General features: G+C 35.5%; 2 protein-coding genes across 12 annotated transcripts in view; one reads left to right on the top strand and one right to left on the bottom strand.

Moving 5' to 3' along the window:
• The window catches only part of ARHGEF33 (Rho guanine nucleotide exchange factor 33), a 142924-nt gene that overhangs the window by 89879 nt on the left and 31942 nt on the right, over window positions 1-21103 (top strand). The window lies entirely within an intron of this gene.
• SOS1 (SOS Ras/Rac guanine nucleotide exchange factor 1) overlaps window positions 3185-21103 on the bottom strand; it is a 132593-nt gene continuing 114674 nt past the window's right edge. For 2 of the 3 annotated variants that reach the window (XM_035272736.3, XM_054245024.2), the window contains exons 18-23: window positions 19051-19223; window positions 18721-18837; window positions 16858-17122; window positions 11010-11054; window positions 9211-9329; window positions 3185-8059 (exon numbers count right to left, since the gene is read on the bottom strand). In XM_035272736.3, the coding sequence (XP_035128627.2) occupies window positions 7568-8059; window positions 9211-9329; window positions 11010-11054; window positions 16858-17122; window positions 18721-18837; window positions 19051-19223 (1211 nt within the window). In that variant the 3' untranslated portion in view covers window positions 3185-7567. The remainder of the gene's footprint in view (window positions 8060-9210; window positions 9330-11009; window positions 11055-16857; window positions 17123-18720; window positions 18838-19050; window positions 19224-21103) is intronic. The other variant, XM_035272737.3, reaches the window with a different exon arrangement.

The following is a 21103-nucleotide window of genomic DNA, read 5'->3' as shown; positions in this document are numbered from 1 at the left end:
TCTCTTCTCATCACATTTTTCTTTTAAACTGGGACAAACCCTTCAGCATACGAACACGCTCTTATTTCTCCCATCTTTAAAGCAAAAGAAATCCTCTCTTGACAGTTCTAGCTATGGCCTAGTTTTCTGCTTCCCTTTATTCTAAAGCTTCAAAGAGGAAACTGCTCCAGTTCCTCTCTTGCCATTCTTTATTAAACTAGGCCCAGGCTTTGGCCCACACCACTGCCCTGAACTGCTTGTGTCAAGATCACCCAGTGACTTCCATACTGTCAAACAAATGGTTCCTTCTCAGTCATCTTACTCTATCAAGTAGCATTTGACAGGCTGATCACGTCCTGTCTTTACTAGGACTCAAAGACATAACATACTCTTGGTTTTCAAATTTTTCTTCACTAGCAGTTTCTTCTTGGTGTACTTGCTGATTTCCCATCTCCACTCCCCGCTTTTCTTCCTTTCCTTTTTCCTCTTTCTGACAGGACCTCTGTGTTGCCCAGGCTAGAGTACAGTAGCTACTCTACAGGCATGATCATAGCTCACTGTAACCTCAAACTCCTGGGCTTAAGCGATCCTCTCGCCTCGGGCTCCAGAGTAGCTGGTGCTACCAGGCCTGGCCTGTCGCCCCCGTCTTTTAATGTTAGAGTGCCCCATAGTTCTCCTTTGCTTAGAGCTCCTCTTTTTCTAGTCTATACTCACTTCCTTTGTGGTCTTATCCAGGCTTTAATATCTTTATGAAAGTGACTCCCAATTTAATACCCTTAGCTTAGACTATTCTCCCAAACTCCAGACTAACATCTTCAACTGCCTCCTTGACATCTCTTAAGATGTCTAATATAGTCATTGAACTTAATGTGTCCAAGCCTGCTTCAACCGTATCTTCCCCACCCCATTTAATGGTAACTTTATCCTTCCAGTTGCTCTGGCCAAAACCCTGACATCATCTTTAACAATTCTGTTTTTCATATTGGCTGACCTCTTCTTAACACCTCCACTGCTATCACCCTGGTCCAAGTCACTTTTGTATTGGGTTAGTCTCTCTATTCCTACTATTTTATTCTCAACAGGGCAGCCAGAGTGATCCTGTTTAAATGTAAATCAGATCTTGTCACTGGTTGCTCTGTCACTAAGAAGTCAAAGTCATTACAAAGGCTTTTAAAGCCTTAAGTGAGCTGGGTTCTATCAAACCTCTGATGGCATCTCCTTCTATTCTGCCCACATTTATTCTTCTCCAGATACAAGCAGTGTCACTATTCCTCAGATACACCAAGTACGCTTCTGCTTCTGGACTTTTCACTGGCTGTTTCCTGTGACTTGACGTAGTCTTCTCCCAGATATGTGCACGTGTTGTTCCCTCACCTCTTCCAAGTCTATTAATGTCATCTCTAGGAGGCAGGCTTCTGACCATTCCATTTTAAGTTCACCTCCCCTGGACCCCACATTCCCAATCACCATATCCTTTTTTGTTCATAAGTGAAAACATTTGAATGTATAATATACTTATTTATTATGCTTACTACTTTTTATTGTCTGCATCTCCTCACTAGATTATAAACCCCACGATGACATGCACTTTTGCCTGTTTTGTTTATTTGCCATATTCCTAATATCAGAATTGTACCTGGAAGTATAAATATTTGTTGAATGCTGAATAGTCAGATGGGCCCTTATCAAATATTTATAACCTAAGGTCACTCAGAACCAATTTAAGTGATGATAAACAGCAAAGGAAGTCAGATAGTAAAGTATCAAATTATGAGGCTTCAGGATAAGCAACCAGCCTCTTAAAAGATACCTAAAAGCCAATAAACTTTGACAGTGCATCCCTCATATGAATTTAGTTAGCATTTACTAAGCACCTACTCTGTGAAAGGCATGTGCTTTATACATATTACCTTTAAACCTCGTAATAGACTCAAATAGTAGATCTGTTAACCCCCTTGTATTGATGTGAAACAGATTAATTTCTCCAAAGTCACTCATGTAATAATGGAACCAGAAGGTGAACACAGACATAATTCCAAAGCACCTGCTTGTTTCTATCAAGTTGATTCTTCCTTTTCTTCATGAGTTACTGAGGTAGAGAAATTAGCTTTTAAGTAGGCTATAGTTTTTCTTGTCTCCAGTAAGAATCAAGAGTCCTAAAATATTAGGATAAACATTTTAGGATAAACAAAGGATAAACTGCCTTTCTGGAATTGTACTTTATATCAAAGCCCTCCTTCCCTCTGGACACTATGTGTGCCTGTCAGCAAAAAGGCAGGCTTAACCATGGACTGTACCATATGACAGATCTGCGATGACCTAACAGGATTAAAATGAGTTAAAAAGTAAATCACTTGGTTAAAGCTCAAAATAAGTGACATTTCAAGAGAAATATTCAGAAAGTTGAATTAATAAGAACGTTATTTTCCTATAGCTATTAAATTCCTAGAATATACTCGATAATTCATGCTTGGATTTCACAGTGGTCTACCAAATGAATCTGTATAAATCAGTGACATCGTGTCTTTAAACCAGGGGGTAAAAGTCACCAGTTAATTTTGGTATTCCTGAAAGCAGTCCTCCAAATACCAGGGATCAAAGCCGAGTCAGTGGTCAGATTCACTAACTACTATATGATGTTGGCGAAGTCATGTCACTTCTTCAGGCCTCATCTACCTTTATTTTTAAATTAGGGGATTGGCTCTCTAAGGATTCATTAATTTTTACATTCTATAGTTCACATTGAATGACAGTACATTTGCATAATTCTTTAGTTACAACCTTAAACTCATATTTTCATGGCAAGCCTAGAAAGCATTACTGACGGTCACTGCCTCATTCCCGCAGATCTCAGCAAAAGCTGCCTGTCAGGGAGCTGTGGTATCTCAAAACTTCTTTTATGGAATACAAATGCCTTAGCACTCTGAAACTTCATCCAGGTGACACCCAAGGTCACTTTTAAGTTACTAATTTTCATCCCAAGGGCCTCCCACTCACTACAATGAGAAAACCTGACACAGAGGGAAATATGAAACTTCTTTTATCCTTTTATAACTTGATAAAGGAAAAAGTGCCTCCAAAGAAAGACCATGATAAAATGCAAAATATTTCTATATGACAAGTATGAGCTAAATGGGAGTCACTAATGATTTAAAAAATACTGCTCTCTAAAATAAATACATGCAAAAATAATACACTTGTGGGCTATGTAAGGCATTTTTCTTTATTATTTTTCGGTTTATCTTAGTAATGCCAGAAAAATAACAGCCGTTATTTTCACTTAAAATGCAAACCAAATACTGCTGCACACAGAGTACAAAGATTACCTATGAACATGGTTAGGTACAAAGGCCATATTAGATGTATAGACCACACTTTGTTCTTACATCAAAGTAAGACCGACAGAGCAATTTTTTTTTGACAATTATTTTTAGCAAATAACCGTGCTACTAAACAAAGGCAAATACACATATATACACAAACACATCTCAACTAAAACTATACATGTCACTTTGACAAATTCTCTGGTGGTTTCACCAGATATTTGCACCCCAAAGTTCCCTGCCCTAATCCCGCCCCCAAATGCTGACTTGATCTGAAGAAAAAAATTAGAGATGTTCTTAATTAAAGGCACATTTGGCAGCTACTGAAAGTGGCATGCATCTGGCACAGGTGCGCTCTCCCTAAGCCACACCACATGTACCTTCCATCTGTTATGTATCTTGTTTCTTTGAGTGGTAGTCCAATGTGACCCACCGTTAGCTAACTTGCTTTATAATTCTGCAGCAATTGGCTACTTAATGCACTATTTTCATTAAAGGCAAAAGGGAAATTTGCTCACAGTTGACAGAAAATGCACTTTACGGTGTCAAAAATGGAAAATAAGGCATGGAATTTACTAAACGAGTTACAAGTGCTTTTATTGTTTAGATTTTAAATATAGTCTTCATGCTTAAGAACTCAAAAAATATTTCATTGGCTCATGTATAAGGGATTATGAAGTAATTTTATAAGTTAGTAATGAGATGTTTCAAAGAAGAAAAATATTGAATAAAATCATCATGTTCCCTTATAAATAATTTTACTGCATAATTCTTTCTGCCAAACCAGTATTAACCTTGTGATGTTTATTTACTGGTAGAGATTAATGTGGACTACAACAGGACCTATACTTGTGTAGTCATATAATATATGTTAAAAGAATAAGTAAATCTATTCACAGCAGCAGAATACCATGAAATAAGTGGTTAAATTGTTTCTAAATCTGAAGGAACAAAAAAGTTTTCCTCAATATGTACAACACTAATTGGGACACTCCTCATTTATTTTACTGAGCCACTTAAAAGTCTGAATTTGTCATATTAAAAGACAATGAAGTACAAGATTTTAAAGTAAGCTAAACTTGAGAATTAGGATAATGACCATAAATACCAACTAATTTTTGGTTTACATAAGGTAATTTTTGATTTATGGACAGGGAAAAAAACCTTTAAAAATTTAGAATCATAATATAGCCTCCAGCTGACATAGTAATTGTTGACTGGACTGTTGTTGATTGTAGTATTAGTGTGGTATGCTCTTTGTTAAATTCAGATCCGTTAAAGCGTCCTTAAGAGAATAGTAACCTACTAAACATAACTTGATGCCCAACAACCTTTAAATAAGCCAAATCTCAGTGTTTGTATACTTCCTGATAATGTATAGTCTTAAAATATATTTGGAGGACTGGGAAGAGTAAATAACCTCAGTATTTTAATAAATTTAGAAACACATATTCTTATCTGTTCCTGTTTTAAAAAGTGTGTAGATGGGAAAAACTTCTCTTTATTTATATTGATTATCAGCCCACTAAGTAAAGTCAGCCTTGAAATATTTTCATTTCTAAAAGAAATGTTCTACGTTTTAGAATGTCGTTAACAAAAAGTCATGCTGCATTCACCCCCCTGTAATGTCCAGGATTCAAAAGCAGAATTTTGTAATGATGCATTTATCTTCTCTGGCATTTCTGGTCCCTCATCAAGTATATTTTTGTTACAAGGATAAATTTATCAACTAGTTAAAAATTTATCAACTAGTTAATGTTTCATACTGAGAAGGTGAGGATATTGTTTTCTCACCTCCACCTAAGGGCATCCAACTATAATTTTTCTTATGAATTACCACTGCAGAAAATATTTTTACCCAAATGTCACCGTTCAGAATAAAAATATCCTCTATCCACAATGCATATATAAAGCTGTTGCACAGTGAAGTGGTCTCCTAGAACCATGGGGTAGAAGAATAGTTCCCTTTGGGAAAAATAAGATTAGAACTCCAAATTTGAATTTTTCCTCTTTATAGATAGATTGAAAAGGGGTTATCACCTTATTGAAGGCTACTAACACATTAGCCAAAGACATATTGAATGGGGTCCAATGTGACTTTTATCAGGTTCTCACTTGAAATGGGCCTGGGGCAATTAAAAAGAGAAGTAATCCATGAGACATAAAAAGGGAAATCCTAGGGACAACGAGGCTGGCGCGGTAAAAAGTCCTGGGAGAGTCTGGACGGTGTATCATGATTAGCTGTAGCAGCACTAGTAAGTTGGCTTAGATAAATACTGTTGAGTGGATGGTCTTATGGACACTTTGCATCCAAGAAGGGATATGAAATTAATTTTTTAGGACACTTTTCAAGAAGAAATATTTTATAAAGAGAAAAATGGCTATCATCATAGGAATGGTATAGATAGTGAACAAAAAGGATTCAACTCTAAGAAATAAGAATATAGGATAGACTGCTTAATGATGGTGCAGTTAACATACCTTCTGGTCTTAAAGGACTACATCTGTACTATCGTGATGTATATTTTACGCTTTAATAAATATAGGAAATTATTAAAGTACTAAGTTCCCACCATGTTGCAGCACTCCTAAAAATGTCTCTAATGGTGTGGTGAACAGAATTGTGGAAATGTTGTTTCATTATTCAGAGGATACACGCAGACACTGATGAACCACATAACTCTAAGGATGGAATACCGCACATTTCACAGACGTTATAGTGGAGATTAATAAAATGTTTTCTCTTCAACAAGGTGCATGCATTTCAGTCACAGTATATGTTAGACTCAGAAGAATAGTACACACACTTTATGAATAATCATATTATGATAGTAATGATGCAGGTAGATGTTCTATTATGAATAGATTTGATAAAGCAGAAAACCTCAAGCAAGGTAGAATGTTCCACATAAACCTTAACTGTATACATGTTGCTTAGGAACTTACAACTTACAAAGTTCTGCTTAAAAGATACCCATCCTATTCTAACCAAATATCTTTCTATATGCCAAACTGTGACTTTAGATCATTCTTTAGGATTAAGACATATATCCAGAACTAGAAACCAAGGCGTACCACAATACGTGCTTTTATGTTTAGTGTTTTTGTGTGTTTTTCAACTAAAAGAAAAAAGAATCAACCATTTTCTTCATATAATAATTTAATATATGCCAGCCAAACAAAGTATTTGTATCTTTATTCAATTAAATTAAAACAGACCTGCCAGGTATATTATATAACATTCACTATATACATATGATTTAGGTAATGCAAGATAATTCTAGATATGCTGATTACTCAACTATTAGTAAAACATGAACAGTGTCAGTGATGCCCAGCAAGTGCTCCTTTTCACATTGGGTGCCTGCATTTCCATGGTATGGTTAGAGGGATAGATATGAGCCATGACATCGATTACCAGTAAACTTTTGTGGGAGAAGGAGGGAAAATGACAATCTAGCATAGATTAACAGTCTTCTAAATGCAAATAGAATACTTGATGGTTTTGTTTTTTAAAGTTCTTCTGTCATGTTAATGACACAAAACTTCTCTTTTTTGAAGGCAACACCACCACATTTTGTTTGGGTGTGTGGGGACAGGTGAGGGGGAATGCTCTTAAAATTGATATAATTATTCCTAAAACAACAACAACAACAACAAAAAAAGTACCTCTTTGGTGAAGCCTCGGTACCCATTCAGTTCACTGTAATAATCTGTAAACAGGACTGTAGTACAGTGCTGGGCCTTGATTTCAACAAGGTCAGGTACCACAGCCTTTCCTCACAGTCCTTTGAGTGATTTTTAAGAAAATATTCTAAAGTAGAAGAGTAAAGCAAAGGAAAACAAAGGAAGATATTAAGATCCCTGTTTAAGTTTTTTTTAAAAGTGCATAATTTGAATTACAAAAACGGTCATCAGGTGGGCCTGCTGGACACCAGACTATGTTTTCCATCCCTTATGATAAAGATCATTTCACAAAAAGGGGACTCCAGCCTATTGGCCAGAAAAAGTCCCTTTACTTGATTTTCAGGTGCAATCAGTTGTCCAATTCCTCTAGGTCAGTCGTTCCATATTCTAAACTGGAATACCATTTTCACTTTATAATTACATCTAGGTTAAAATTCATTGTCTTATACTGCATCTTGAAGAAAAGTCGTTAGTGTTTGGAGTTCTCATTTTAACTCCTCAGTGCTGGCACATTCAGTGCATCCATTGCCAGCAATGGATTTGGGGCTAGGAAAATATACATCCCAGTACAGAGGAACTCAGGAAGAATGGGCATTCTCCAACAGTGGTGGTCCATCTCTGTGCATGGATGGGTGTGTGTGCTCCCTTTTGTAAGTTTTTGGAGGGAGTTTAGGGATGTGTTGAGAAGTGCTTTGTCGTGGAGGAACAGGCGGCCCAGCAATGGAATGAAGGTCCACTTCTTGTGTCAATGGTGGTGATGGCAGATGCCTTCTTGTGCCGTGAGGAGAAGGTGTTTGAGGAGGAGGTGGTGTAAAGGGGGAGGGGCTATTTGGGAAGAAGGCATTGCCATGATCACTTTTTTTGCCCAAAGGGGGAGGTTGGAGATGTAGTGGTGAGCTTGAGAAAACATCAGGTGTCCTCACAGGTTCTCGTGGTGGTAATAAGGGAGGGCTTTCAGGAGGATCTGATATAGAAGTCCGGTCTGATATTGAATACCGTGGTGAATAGGCTTTTGATGTGGGTTGCCTAGGAGGAATGGCTGGGGGGCTGTCCAAATGCTTAGACATAATCTAACAAATGAAAAAAAGAATAAAATACACATTTATTAATAAATTTATGAAGTATCATGACTATATTAAGAATTAAGTTGTGGTTTTCAAACATGCTATTGGAAGGATGCTAAATGTGGAACAGGTAATTTTGCCGTATGTTTTCTTTTTAATTAAAAAATTTTTTTGAGGGGGCAACAGGGCCTTGCTCTGTTGCCCAAACTGGAGTGCAGTGGTGTAATCATGGCTCACTGTAGGCTTGACCTCCTGGGCTCAGGTGATCCCCCCACCTCAGCATCCCAAGAAGCAAGAACCACTGGCATGCACCACCATGCCTGGCATTTTTTGTAGGGTCACGGTCTTGCTATGCTGCCAAGGCTGGCATATGTTTCATATGGGAGGTTCTGCCAATTCATAGAAAAAATTTTTTTTGCCGAACTTTTTACTTTAATGTTTTTCCTTCCTCACAATTTTTTTGGTTTGCTACTGCTTGCTTAGCTTTTCACTCAATCTAAGAGCGTTTCTAATTTAGCATAAATTACCTATTTTATAATTTTAACTATATGAACATTCACGAAGTTCTACAAAGAATATCTTGACTTATCCTGGTGCTCTGTTCTCTGGACAGCTTAAGAACTAATTAAGTTGACAGCTGGCCAAAAAAGAAAAAAATTTAAATAAGTAGAAATAATAGCTATTTTGAGCCTTTACAGTATCTTCCAAACCCAGAATGTTCATGAAAACTCCATTTAAAAGTATGTCAGATTTACTATTAAGGGCTCAGATAAATAACTTTTAGCATATGCCAAGATACAGTTTGACTTATAATGTGCCTTCATACAAAGCTTCAGGATTTTCTTTCTGTATGTTTTAAAGAACTGCTTGAAACCAAACTCTTCTTACTTTATAGACTAAAGCTTTTGTTTTTTTTCCCGAAAATAACCATAGCCTTAGGTTTACAAAGGTTTTGAAAGCATGCCAAAAAACTACTTTCAGAAGAAAAGAAATAAACATTACTGCATGCTAAATCCATATGTAATCCTTGTTTAAATGATTAAGCCCATATACTTTGAAATGTTAACTTATCCCAGTGAGAACTAAACTAGACATAAGCAGTTTATAATGTAACTGTAATGATTCCAATTTCTACATAAGAAGGTTTCCCAGTTTACCTTAGATGGTGAAGATTCTGCTGGGGCAGATTCTGGTCGTCTTCGTGGAGGAACAGGAGGAGGGACAGGCATTTCATCCGTGCCTTTGGTTAAACTTATAGATGATACAGAAGCAGATCCTGTAGGATGTTAAATTTTTAAGAAAAAGTTCACAGGAATTTTATTTATTTATCTTGAAAAGGCTTAGCTGGAATCTGCTTATAATTAAAAGTAATGTATAGAAGTACCAAAAGCAGTTCAATAAACCAATACCCAATAGTATTTTATTTATTAAAGCAAACTGCCATAAAAGCATGCAGACATTTTTTAGCAGAATATTTAGAGAAAAGCTGCCTAAGATATTGTTATTTTGCCTGAACGAAGTAACATTCCCGCTGTTAATCTGTTATTGGAATTTTTAATTGTATCTGATTCTCAGATGTCTAGGAGACAGTGAGCTACTGAAAATATTTGGAATGGTAATTTTTAAGACTCTACAATGCGTTCACTTTTTTCTTTGACTTAATTAGATTTTATAGAACTTCCCCACCTTACTGGATAGTCCCTGGGAGTAGAGATCCTGCTCTTAACCACTCTCTCTAACGTCTCTCCCTAGCATTTCTCTCAAAGGATGCAAGGGAAAGAATCATAGTGTCTAGGTGAGGGGGCTCTCCTCATTTTGTTTAGTTATAGGCTCTCCTTTGCCTGTAAGCAAAAAGAGGCTCATTATACTTTAAATCTAAACATTTTACCGATGATGGGCACAATTCAAGACAACTGAGGCAGCCCTGACAATGAAAACAGAAATTACACTAAAATCTAGTGAACCTAAGTTGGTGAACTGGCACAAAAAAGGTAAGTAAAGCTACTAATCGGAACCTGTCTTACAGACATTTATGATAACAAGAATGTAAGGTAGGCATATAAATAATTACACTTTGGAGAACAACACGGTTGTTAGTTTATACACACTATAAAAAAAGACATGAAAAAAATACTTAAACCATCATTCAAAATTATACTTGGCAGTTTTTTTCCCTTTAAGCATTAAGCTTTTTGTCAATTATATGTTATAACAATATAGATCTTAAAAAGAGTACTTTGTGTACTGATATTATTAAAATGATCAACATTTTGATCACCTACCTTTTCCCTTGAGAATATACAGTTAATTCAGCTTGTAACTAGTATTTTCCACTGTACACATTTTAAAATTACTTGTATGAAAGGACAGTAAAAAATATTAATTAGCTTAAAATAATTAATATAATGAAATTTAGTGAATTGTTAGTTTACCTTAAAATTAAAATGGAGCTTTATTTTGTTTATCAGTGTTTAGGCTATACTTTGAATAATTACAATTATAAGAAAGTTATTCTAAAGTTAAAAGCAGTTGTCTATAATCTATCCTACTATCAGGCTAAGTATATTTTGTGATTTAGAAACTGCATGTAGCTGCCAGCATTCCCATACGCGCATGCATGCTCTTGCTTTTTTTTTTTTTTTTCCCAAAGTTGAGCATTAAAATATATTTAGAACTCTACAGTTGTAAAAAAGAAATGGTTAAATGTGGAAGCCACTTATTTAATATGTTCTTTTAAGACAGAAACGAGGTTTTGTAAAAAGCATGAAAAATACATAAATTTAAGCAAATCATTTATGATCAAAAGATAGCACAAGTGAAGGCCTCACTTCTAGGACGTTGCAAGCAAGGTACCAATGCTGCCAGACCCAAGAAGAGTTTTAGCAGGACAGGTTATACTTGGTTTGATTTTTAAAGCCAAAGCAAGATTTATGAGTCTTAAGCCAAATATACTAACTTGGGCCATAGGGCAGTGTGACTTGGATAAAGACGGTATCATTGCCTGTGAAAGGAAACAAGAAAAAATAGATTTTCTTCTTTCATTGATATATTCAACTTATCTGCAAAAATTTGTATTTATGATGAAAATGTTATTGTCATTCTAGTTTTAAAGAATGCTGTAATCGTTTATAGTAAAATCTCATTATTACTTTTGAGAAGAAAAAACTGGTATCATATTGGGAATTTAAAAGGTTCCTTTTAGATTTACTTGATCTCATAATAATTAAATGAAAAACATTCATGAAAACACTAAAATATCCTATATTACTGAAATACTTTTTAAAATGTAGAAACCCAATTCAAGCAAAAAGTTCAGCTGGATGTATATAAATCTGCTATTTACTAAATATTATTTTGAAAATTCAAACTTTTAAAACAAGTAAATTTATTGTATATAAAAAGAAAAATAAAAGAGTTACTAATTATATGTCTTTCAAAAATGTTCTTGGGGTGTATATTCTCATCACAAAATAACTAGCACTCTGGATATTTAAACAAGCTCAAAAGTGATATAGGGTTTTTCCTTTTATAGTCATCATAAACTTTTTTTTTTTAAAGTCAATAAACATTTGGTGCTAGGACTCATTTTACATAGGAAACTGATAAATTTAAATTTAGAAAGTCTAATTTCAACAATATTAAGAAAAAAAATGGAAAATCAAAAGCGAAAGCCCCAAGAGCATTAAAGTAGGAAAACTGAGACAAAAGGCTAAATTATCTATACTGTTGTTTCTAAATCAATATAGTTGTTTTATATTATGCTGTCTCATATTAATAACACATGGAACAGATAACATTATAATATCCAAGAGACTAAAATAATACTAGACTGAGCTGATTTAATTCATATATATATTTTTACACTCTAAGCAATCTCTCACATAATTTGGAACATTAATTTTATTCAAGCACATTTGGTCAGAAGGAAGATAATCTCACATTCCAGGTTTGGCTGTCATGACTTCTGTTAACTTGATTGTTTATATAGATACAGTAGTCTTATTTTTTAGGCAGCCCTCATTTCAAGTAATCTATTCCATTATCTATTTTCCATACGTACTGATAGTTATTTGGAACCTATGATTCCTAAGTGTAGCAATCCAGCTAATTCTAACATTACCTTTCAGAAGATTAAAATTCATTTTTATATTCTGAAATTACATGAAGCTGTTGCTCTGCCAGTGATTTTCTTTTCTATTAGTCACCTATAATTGAAGATTGCCTGGTTGTTAAAGGGAGCCAAAGATCTGACGTAATAGAGATTAAAGGAGTATCTAGATTTGTTGTTTACCTACTTATATATGCCCCACTTTTCTTGGAAAAAAAAATAAATACATCTCCTGGAGACAGGCCTCAAGAACATGATAGTACACTTAATACATTATAGGAATAGGAATAAAATTAAAGCACAAAGCTCATGACTGTTACAACTGCAGTCATTCTGAAAGAATAATAATACATATGCATGCACACTTGTGTACACAGATGTAAACTTGGCTTTGAGTATATTTATATATAGCACAGGCTTTTTTAGACTCCTGCATTTGGTAAATTTGGGGCACTAGTTCCTTCATCTTACTGCCTGGAAAATGCTACAAAAATTCTTTCAGAAATTTACATGCTCTAATCAAGAAATATATGCTAGAAATTCTTGTCAGTTAGATACTGAACAAATTTACTAATAATGACTTCGGAATGAAATCTAATTAATTTTTAAAACAATATTTATTAAGCATAATCCCAGATGACAGACAAATGGTCCTCAATCTTGGCTGTACGTTAGAATCCTATGGGAAGTTTTTAAAAAATACTGATACCCAGGTACCAATGACAGTTTAGTGTGGGCTGGGCCAACATTTTTTTTTTAAGCTCCTCAACAGACTACACAGTCAGGGTTGAAACCACTCTGAAAGATATTCTCCAGTTTACATAGGAGTCATTTTTGATAGAAACAAGCATTTTCCTATAGAAAAAAAATATATAAATGAGAGATAACTTCTTAAACTCATAAAAGCCTGGTAAACACAAATGTATTTGAGATTAGAAACTCATCACCTACACCAGTCTTCCAGGAGGAAAAGCCTTGCATATCAGCTTAATATGCTTGTAATACAATCTTTTTGTTGGTAAAGAGTCCCCCTAAGGGATGGAGGTACAGAGACCTCTGACTCCCTTTTACAACCAGGGAGTCTTCAAACAGGAAGGTAACAAGAGCCTTTCATCATTCTCTCCTCTCTACTATAGCAGTAGAAACAAGCAGTGAGCTGGTGGTCTTTTCTCTTCTTCCCAGCAACTGTCGTCATCACCTCAAAGCTGGACCTGGCCAGGGTAAGGTGTGGAACAGGGCTTTGAATGTACATGTGGCAGCACTAAGTAGGTGGCCACTTCTCTGCCCTGTCTTTACCACAAAGCTTTTCATGACAACTCTTGCCCATTCTGAGGTCATCTTTCAATAACCTTCTCAGTATTTATTCATCACTTTTTTAGAATTTAACTATGAATCTCTTTGCACTATGAATATTTTAAATCTCTTAGTAAGACTGCAGGCTTTCCCAATGAAGACACGTAAGTGCTTAGCAAGGAGTAAAACATACAGGAGATACTGGCTGCAAGAATTAATTATAGGTTTAAAAGTAATGATTTTGGGAAAAAACTAAGAGTAAAAAAGAACAGTATTATAACTGATAAAAAAAAATTCTACTCAAACTTTGCCTTTTGAAAAACTTAAACAATGGAACTTTGTACTACTTTGTATTGAGTGGAGTATGTTGGGACGACATATGACTGCAGTCAAAGCAGTTCTTTTCTGTCAGGCCCTGAGGGAAACAAGAAAGTAGGTATTCACTCTGGTGGCTAAACAGTGGGTAGCAAATTGGAGGCTCTGGGTGATCTTCTGACACTCGCAGATCTGTTAGGCAAAAGTGAAGACAAAAGCATGTGGAGGAGACCTTTAATACATAAAGGCAACTGAGAAGTTTTAAGGAAGGGATTAATATAGCACATAGTTATTTTCAGTTTTTACCACAGGCAAAGGGAGCAGTAATAGGGTTTTTCTTTATCACAGATGAAGAGAAATCGAGAAAGCCCTCAAGTCTAAGATTACAAAGCCTAACTCCTGAAACAATGTTTTCTCTACCTGTCCAGCTGTTTAATACTGTTAACTTAATACTATTGTAACTACTTATAACAAAGCAGGATTCAGAGCACTGCATTCTAGAATGATTTCTTCTTCCCTGTTGAGTCATTTAAAGATTCAGCACTAGTAGAGAACTTAATGTGCTTATCTCCTGTTTTTCCACCTCTTTCATTTTTAGCTACTTAAAGAGAAGTAGAATTTGCAATTGATGACTTTTATGTGGTTTCAATAACACATTTATTTGAGAATCCTTAATGATACAGACCTACAGCTGTCTGCTCTAGGGGAAGAAAAATCCTGCAACGAGTTAAAAGGGTCAGAATAAATAATGATTTTAAATCAGATGTACTGAAAAGGTGCTGGTTTCATTTCATTACTTAATTTAGGGGCTTGGCAAGTTGGGGAGAATGGGAATTTTTTTATTTGGTGTCTATTTGAACTTATTAAAAATATCTGACAGCTTATTATTTGTGTCTCCATGGCCAGGCACAGTGGCTCATCTGTAATCCAGCACTTTGGAAGACTATGGCAGGAGGTTTGTTTGAGGCAAGAAGTTTGAGATCAGCCTGGGCAACAGAGCAAGACCCCATCTCTACCAAAAATTTTATAAAATTAAAAAAAAAAAAAAAGACTCAGTGATCTTCAGTTACCAAATAATGCCAAGTCATAGTATTCTCAAGATAAATACACTTTGAGATAGGGTCTCACTATTACCCAGGCTAGAATACAGTGGCATGATCATAGTTCATTGCAACCTCAAACTCCTGGGGGCTCAAGCAGTCCTCCCACTTCAGCCTCCCAAGTAGCTGTGACTACAGGTGCACACCACCACTCCCAGCTAATTTTTTTGTTTTTTAGGAGAGATGGGGTCTCACTATATTGCCCAGGCTGGTCTCAAACTCCTGACTTCAAGGCATTTTCCTACCTAGGCCTTCTAAAGTGTTGAGATTACAGGCATGAGCCACCATGCCCAGCCCAAATACAGTTTAGATGGCAACAAAGACTACTGAGTAACTACAAATGTATGTATACTACAGGAAGAAACCAATTGGATTCTGGAACAAATTTCAAAATAATATACTACCAAAGAATTATTTTAGGTATGCTTTTAGTTACGTTTCTTCCAACTGAGAGAATCTTAAAAATCGAATTTGACCTCCAGGAGGCAAAAAAAAAAAAGTATTTTATCTGAAATCAGAAAGCTAATTAGCAGACTGGAATGATAAACCAGAAATTCTAACTTTGAGGTTAGTGCTTCTCAACTTCCTCTCCCATAATAATGTCATGCTCATGGTGCCTCCAGTATTAGATTCTATTATGTCAACTATTAGGGGGGAACTTGATTAGCACATCGAGCTAAGACAGCCAATGGTAAGAGCATGTAGAAATGGTCATGAAAGAGTTAAAGGTGACTGGGTTCAAGTTGTGATTCAACAATGAACAAATGAGAAAAGATTCTTAGAAAGCTTTAAAGTTTCACATGAAATTAATTAGAAAATTAATGGTGATCTAGATTGAAAAGGTAGCCTTTCAAAAGACCAAATAAAGGTAAGTTGTACAGTTTGGCAACCACTAGCCACATGTGATTATTGAGCATCTGACTGTGGCTTGTCTGAACTGAGATGTGCTGTGTGTAAAATGCACACTGGGTTTTAAAGACTTAGAACAAAAAAAGGGAATATAATATTATCTCAATCATAAATTCCTTTATTGATTTCATGTGAAATGACAATATTTCTGATATAGTAGGTTAAATAAAATGTACTAAAGTTATTTTTGCTTTTTCTAATGTGGCTACTAGACATTTAAAGTTATACATGTGGCTTACATTATATTTCTACAGGACAGTGCTGGTCTAGAAATACGAGATGGATAAGCAGTAGTGTGTAGTCTGTGAGATTTGTTTGGCTGCACTGAAAAGCACAGACAGTGTAATAGCAGACATTATATACCATTAGGGTACCATTGGGTAGACAAGAAGGGCTTAAATCTTACACATTGCAAAATTTAAAGCTACTAAAGAATTTGATGGGGAGTAGATGAGTGTACCCTGCCTAGTATGCAAATATATGTTAAGTATACTTTATCTGAAATGCTTGGGACCAAAAGCCTTTTGGATTTCAGAATATTACATCTTACATCATACTTACTGATTTAGCATCCCTAATAGAAAAATCTGAAATCTTCCAGTGAGTATTTCCTTTGAGAGTCACGTTGATGCTTAAAAAGTTTTGGGTTTTAGAACATTTTGGATTTTGGGTTTTTGGATTAGGGATATTCAGCCTGTATAATAATTCTGGGGGCAGGCAACATTTGAAACATGGGACTACAATTAATTTAGATTTTAAGAGTAATCTTCATTTCCTCTAGATATGAGGAATGAATTTGAAAAGCTCAAATTAAATGTAAACGGCCAGTGTTCTCACTAGGTCTTTCATTAAAGTATCATAAATTTAAAAAGAAAGGGCTGTTCTAGCAGATTTTTTTTTTAGAAATTTCAAGTTGATGGAGTTTAGACTTTGTCTTATATTTTAATGATGATATCTTCTGAAATGGCATTTGACTTATCTACAAATTTGCATATATACAAAAATAACAGATTCTTTTTTACCTCTAGCATGCATAATACTAATAAATACCTTAATGCACTTAGAATTTTTGCACCTACTTGAGTGAAAAGGGCTCGAATGATCGGAATCAAATACACTGCAAACATCTGTGGTACTGGAAGCACCAGAAGCAGGCGGAGGTGTTAACGGTGTTCTTGGAGAATTTGGTGCAGATGCCGTACTTTCTGTTTCACTTTCAGGGATCCTACTATAACTAATTTTCCTTGGCTCCTGCTGAAGAGGTGTGGGATGCCTCATGGTACCTGGTCTTGGGTTTGATGGACGAACACCAGGAGATTTTAGGGGATAGCTATATTTTTTTGGCTGCAGACATATCAAAAGAAACACAATACTTTAAACACTGTAGTAGAAAGGAAGATTCTTCTATATGTGCTGGTAAAAATCAGCTAATATAAAGGAAATTCATAAATCACTAACAAGGACATGATTCAAATAAAAGTAGAAAATTTAAAGTGTTAACATTCCATTTTGCTGAAGCCCTGGGTATCTAAATTATTAAAGAATGCATTTCTTTAAATAACTTCTAGTCCTATAAATATTAGACTATTTGTTATTTAAAATATTTTTGGATGGAAGTTATTCTAAAATGTGTATTTCCCTGGTTTTTAAAATAGACTATTTTGAGCAAATTTAACCTTGCTGAAAAGCCACGGTCATCACTATGAGTTACAATACCTTCCTATCCTGTAATACAGTGATGCCATTAGGACCATTTGAGATATTTACAAATGCATTGAATTACCCCAATTTTCATTTGTGTATGTATGTTTTATGGCATTTTCCTTGCAAAATGATCATTTCTCAGTGTTAGGAATATATCAGAGTGCCTCAGTGCAGCAGATTATATACCTATTTCTAACCTTCTATTTTTAATTCATCTTATTAAAAACTGAACAAGGGCTTGAGAAATTTTCTTGTCAGGCAATTGCATACACTTTAATTAAAAGACATTATGTGATTTATCTTGGTCACTTAGAAGCCACCTATGTTTAATTCCAGCTTCTTGACTTACTGTTTTTTTTTTTTTTTTTTTTTTGAGATAAGTCTTGCTCTGTCTCCCAGGCTGGAGCTGGAGAGCAGTGGCACGATCTCGGCTCACTGCAACCTCCACTTCCTGGGTTCAAGTGATTCTCCTGCCTCAGCCTCCCCAAGTGGCTGGGACTACAGGCACCCACTACCATGCCCGACTTTTTCTATTTCATTAGAGGCAGGGTTTCACCATTGGCCAGGCTGGTCTCGAACTCCTGACTTCAAGTGATCCACCAGCCTTGGCTTCCCAAAGCGTTGGGATTACAGGCACGAGCCACTGCGCCTGGCAGATATTTTACTTTTTTTATGAATAGAAGAGTACATAGTCAAATCAGTGAGCTGATGATTCTGAACATAAATTTGGCCAGGCACTGAAAGTAACAAAAAACAATGGAAACTTTATTTTTCCAAGAAAGTACTGTTAGCAAAACTTGATATTTTATGGCTGATTCGTAGTTAAAAGTTTTAATAAGTCATTACTTTTAAAATGTCATAAGTAGATATATTTATTATAAGTGAATTAGTATAAATTTATTCAATTTCCTGTTCTTAAAATCTTAAATAACATTTTTTGAGGTAAAACAAATTAAAAAACTTGTATAATATTTGCTCAATTTCATCATCTTTGGTATCAGGATTTCCTCAAATTAATATTAATATTCATTTATTTGAAAGCAAGTGGGATATTCCTGGGCATAATTATTAAGTACTTTTTCATTACTTTTAACTATCACATGTATACTTCATCCCCAAATACCTTTATAGAAAACTAATCTATATAACACATATGGTAGTAATGACATCACCAGATGTAGATGACAATTGAAAAAAGTATATAAATGTAAAAGAAATATAAATATACAAATGCTTACAAATCTTGGGAGAGGCTTAGGGTTTCGTGGTTCTATTTCTAGGGATTTGTTGAAAAGATAATCTGTAAATTCTTTTTCCATGCTATTTCCCATTGGATTCAAGTTTTCAAAGAACCTCTAAAATAAATGCAAAGAAAAAAATTAATATTAAAAATTATAAATTCAGTTTGAAATTCATGGAAAGAAAACATTTAATATAAGTAAATTTCTTTTAAGGTTTGTTTTACTTTTTCTACCCTATAAAATAAACCTGGCTTTTATTAGGTAGTTTATAACCTTAATCAGAAGTACCTTAATCAGAAGTATAAATCTTTAAATAATTCCACTTACTTTGATATCTGATTCTACTCGTAAACAGTAAGGCTGATTTTGGTACTGCTGGATCTCTCCTGTTATTTCTGCTACTTTCCTCCTTTTGCTAAAGTTTATAAGCTCTTTTCCATGTCTTTTTAGGACCTCAGGGTTGCCTTCTTCTGTTTTCAAGATATTAGTGAGATAAATTCCTAGAAGATACAATGGAATGATTTCAAGGGTAAAGAAGGAAAATGCGAGTTTTTTTCTATTTCATTAATTGTGGGTATATTCTACTGTATCATCTCAATTGCCATAACAAAAAAACAAAGGCTTAGATTTCCATGATATGAAAACAAGCAGCTTAAGAGAAAGCATCTGTGAAAGACTTAAATTTTATAAACATCCAAGAAAAAGGGAGAAATCAAGTTTAATAAAATTACTACTTTTTTAGGAAGAATAATCAATTTTCCATACCCCCTCCAAACCATTGTTATTTGATGTAAATCAGTTTTGTTAAAGGAACTTCAAGAATAACTTTGTCACTAATGACACATCATTTCTGGCAAACAGGAAAAATGCTACATTCAGAGGATCATAGTTTCTGCTTACTCAGCTCTGGTGGCCCCACAAGAGGCTGTTATGATTTGCAATTCAGAAGGAGTACTATTTGGATAGGATTACTCATGGAAATGTGGAAGGTTTTCCAAGCTTGTCATACAGTTTATGTATACAATTTATGTATATTCTGGTCTTCAATAGTTTCTAGACTTAATGGCAACCTGGTAATTGATTTCCTGTTTCCCCAACACTATACTTGTGCACATGACAAGGAGAAGAATGAACAGAATAACAGGCACTTTCTATTCTAGCATAAAGGCTCTGGAACCAGCTCTGCTGCTTTCTCTATATGTGATCTTATTGTTAATTGTTTCTTTTTTTTGAGATGGAGTCTCACTCTGTCTCCCAGGTTAGAGTGCAGTACATTGCAACCTCCAACTTCCTAGGTTCAAGGATTTCTCCTGACTCAGCCTCCTGAGCAGCTGGGATTACAGGCATGTGCCACCACACCCAGCTGATTTTTGTATTTGTAGTAGAAATGGGGTTTCATCATGTTGGCCAGGCTGGTCTCAAACTCTTGACTTCAAGTGATCTGCCCACCTTGGACTCCCAAAGTGCTGGGATTACAGGTGTGAGAACACTGTGCCCAGCCTATGAGCATGATCTCATGAAAATTGCTTAATTAGTCTCTCTGTGCCTCAGTTTTTCTCATCTGTAAAATGAGGACAGGAGGGTTGCTGTGAAAAACAAATGAGTGAATATATGTATCAGCTTAGAATAGAGCCTGGTAACAGTTAAGTATTAATTAGCTATGGTTGTGATTGTTGATGCTGTTGTTGCATCTTGCTGTAATACTCTTCTTATGCTTTTACCTTTTTCCCCAAATTACTGATTATGATGTTTTGGGGAGGGAAAAGGGAGTGTGAATATCTGAGTTCACTTACTCCCCACATGAGTACTGAGTCTCTGCTGTAAGACAAGTACTGCATTAGGTACTGCAGGTACAAAGATGAGAAAGACCTCTAGCAGTCCAGTGCTTAAAGAGTTCCTGACCTCAGGGAGTCCAGAACTTTGAACCAAATTATACTACAGTATAATTTGCTAAGTGCTATAAACCAGGAGGTGCTATATTAGTAGTAATGCATATGAGAGCAAAAAGGAGGTATTCCAAACTCTGTCTTCAGCTGGGAGGATTAGAAAAAGCAAAATAAGTCTCAAAGGGTCACATGCAGTGGCTCACGCCTGTAATCCCAGCACTTTAGGAGGCTGAGGCAGGTGGATCATGAGGTCAGGAGTTCAAGACCTGCCTGGCTAACATGGTGAAACCCTGTCTCTACTAAAAATACAAAATTAGTCGGGCATGGTGGCACATGCCTGTAATCCTAGCTACTCAGGAGGCTGAGACAGGAGAATCGATTGAACCTGGGAGGTGGAGGTTGCAGTGAGCCAAGATTGCGCCACTGCAGTCCAGCCTGGTGACTGTAGTGAGGGTGAGAGTGAGGCTCCGTCTCAATAAAAAAAAGTAAGTCTC

The sequence above is a fragment of the Callithrix jacchus genome, chromosome 14 (assembly GCF_049354715.1).
Source record: "Callithrix jacchus isolate 240 chromosome 14, calJac240_pri, whole genome shotgun sequence".
Lineage (NCBI taxonomy): Eukaryota > Metazoa > Chordata > Mammalia > Primates > Cebidae > Callithrix > Callithrix jacchus.
This window is presented reverse-complemented; position numbering and strand designations above follow the sequence as displayed.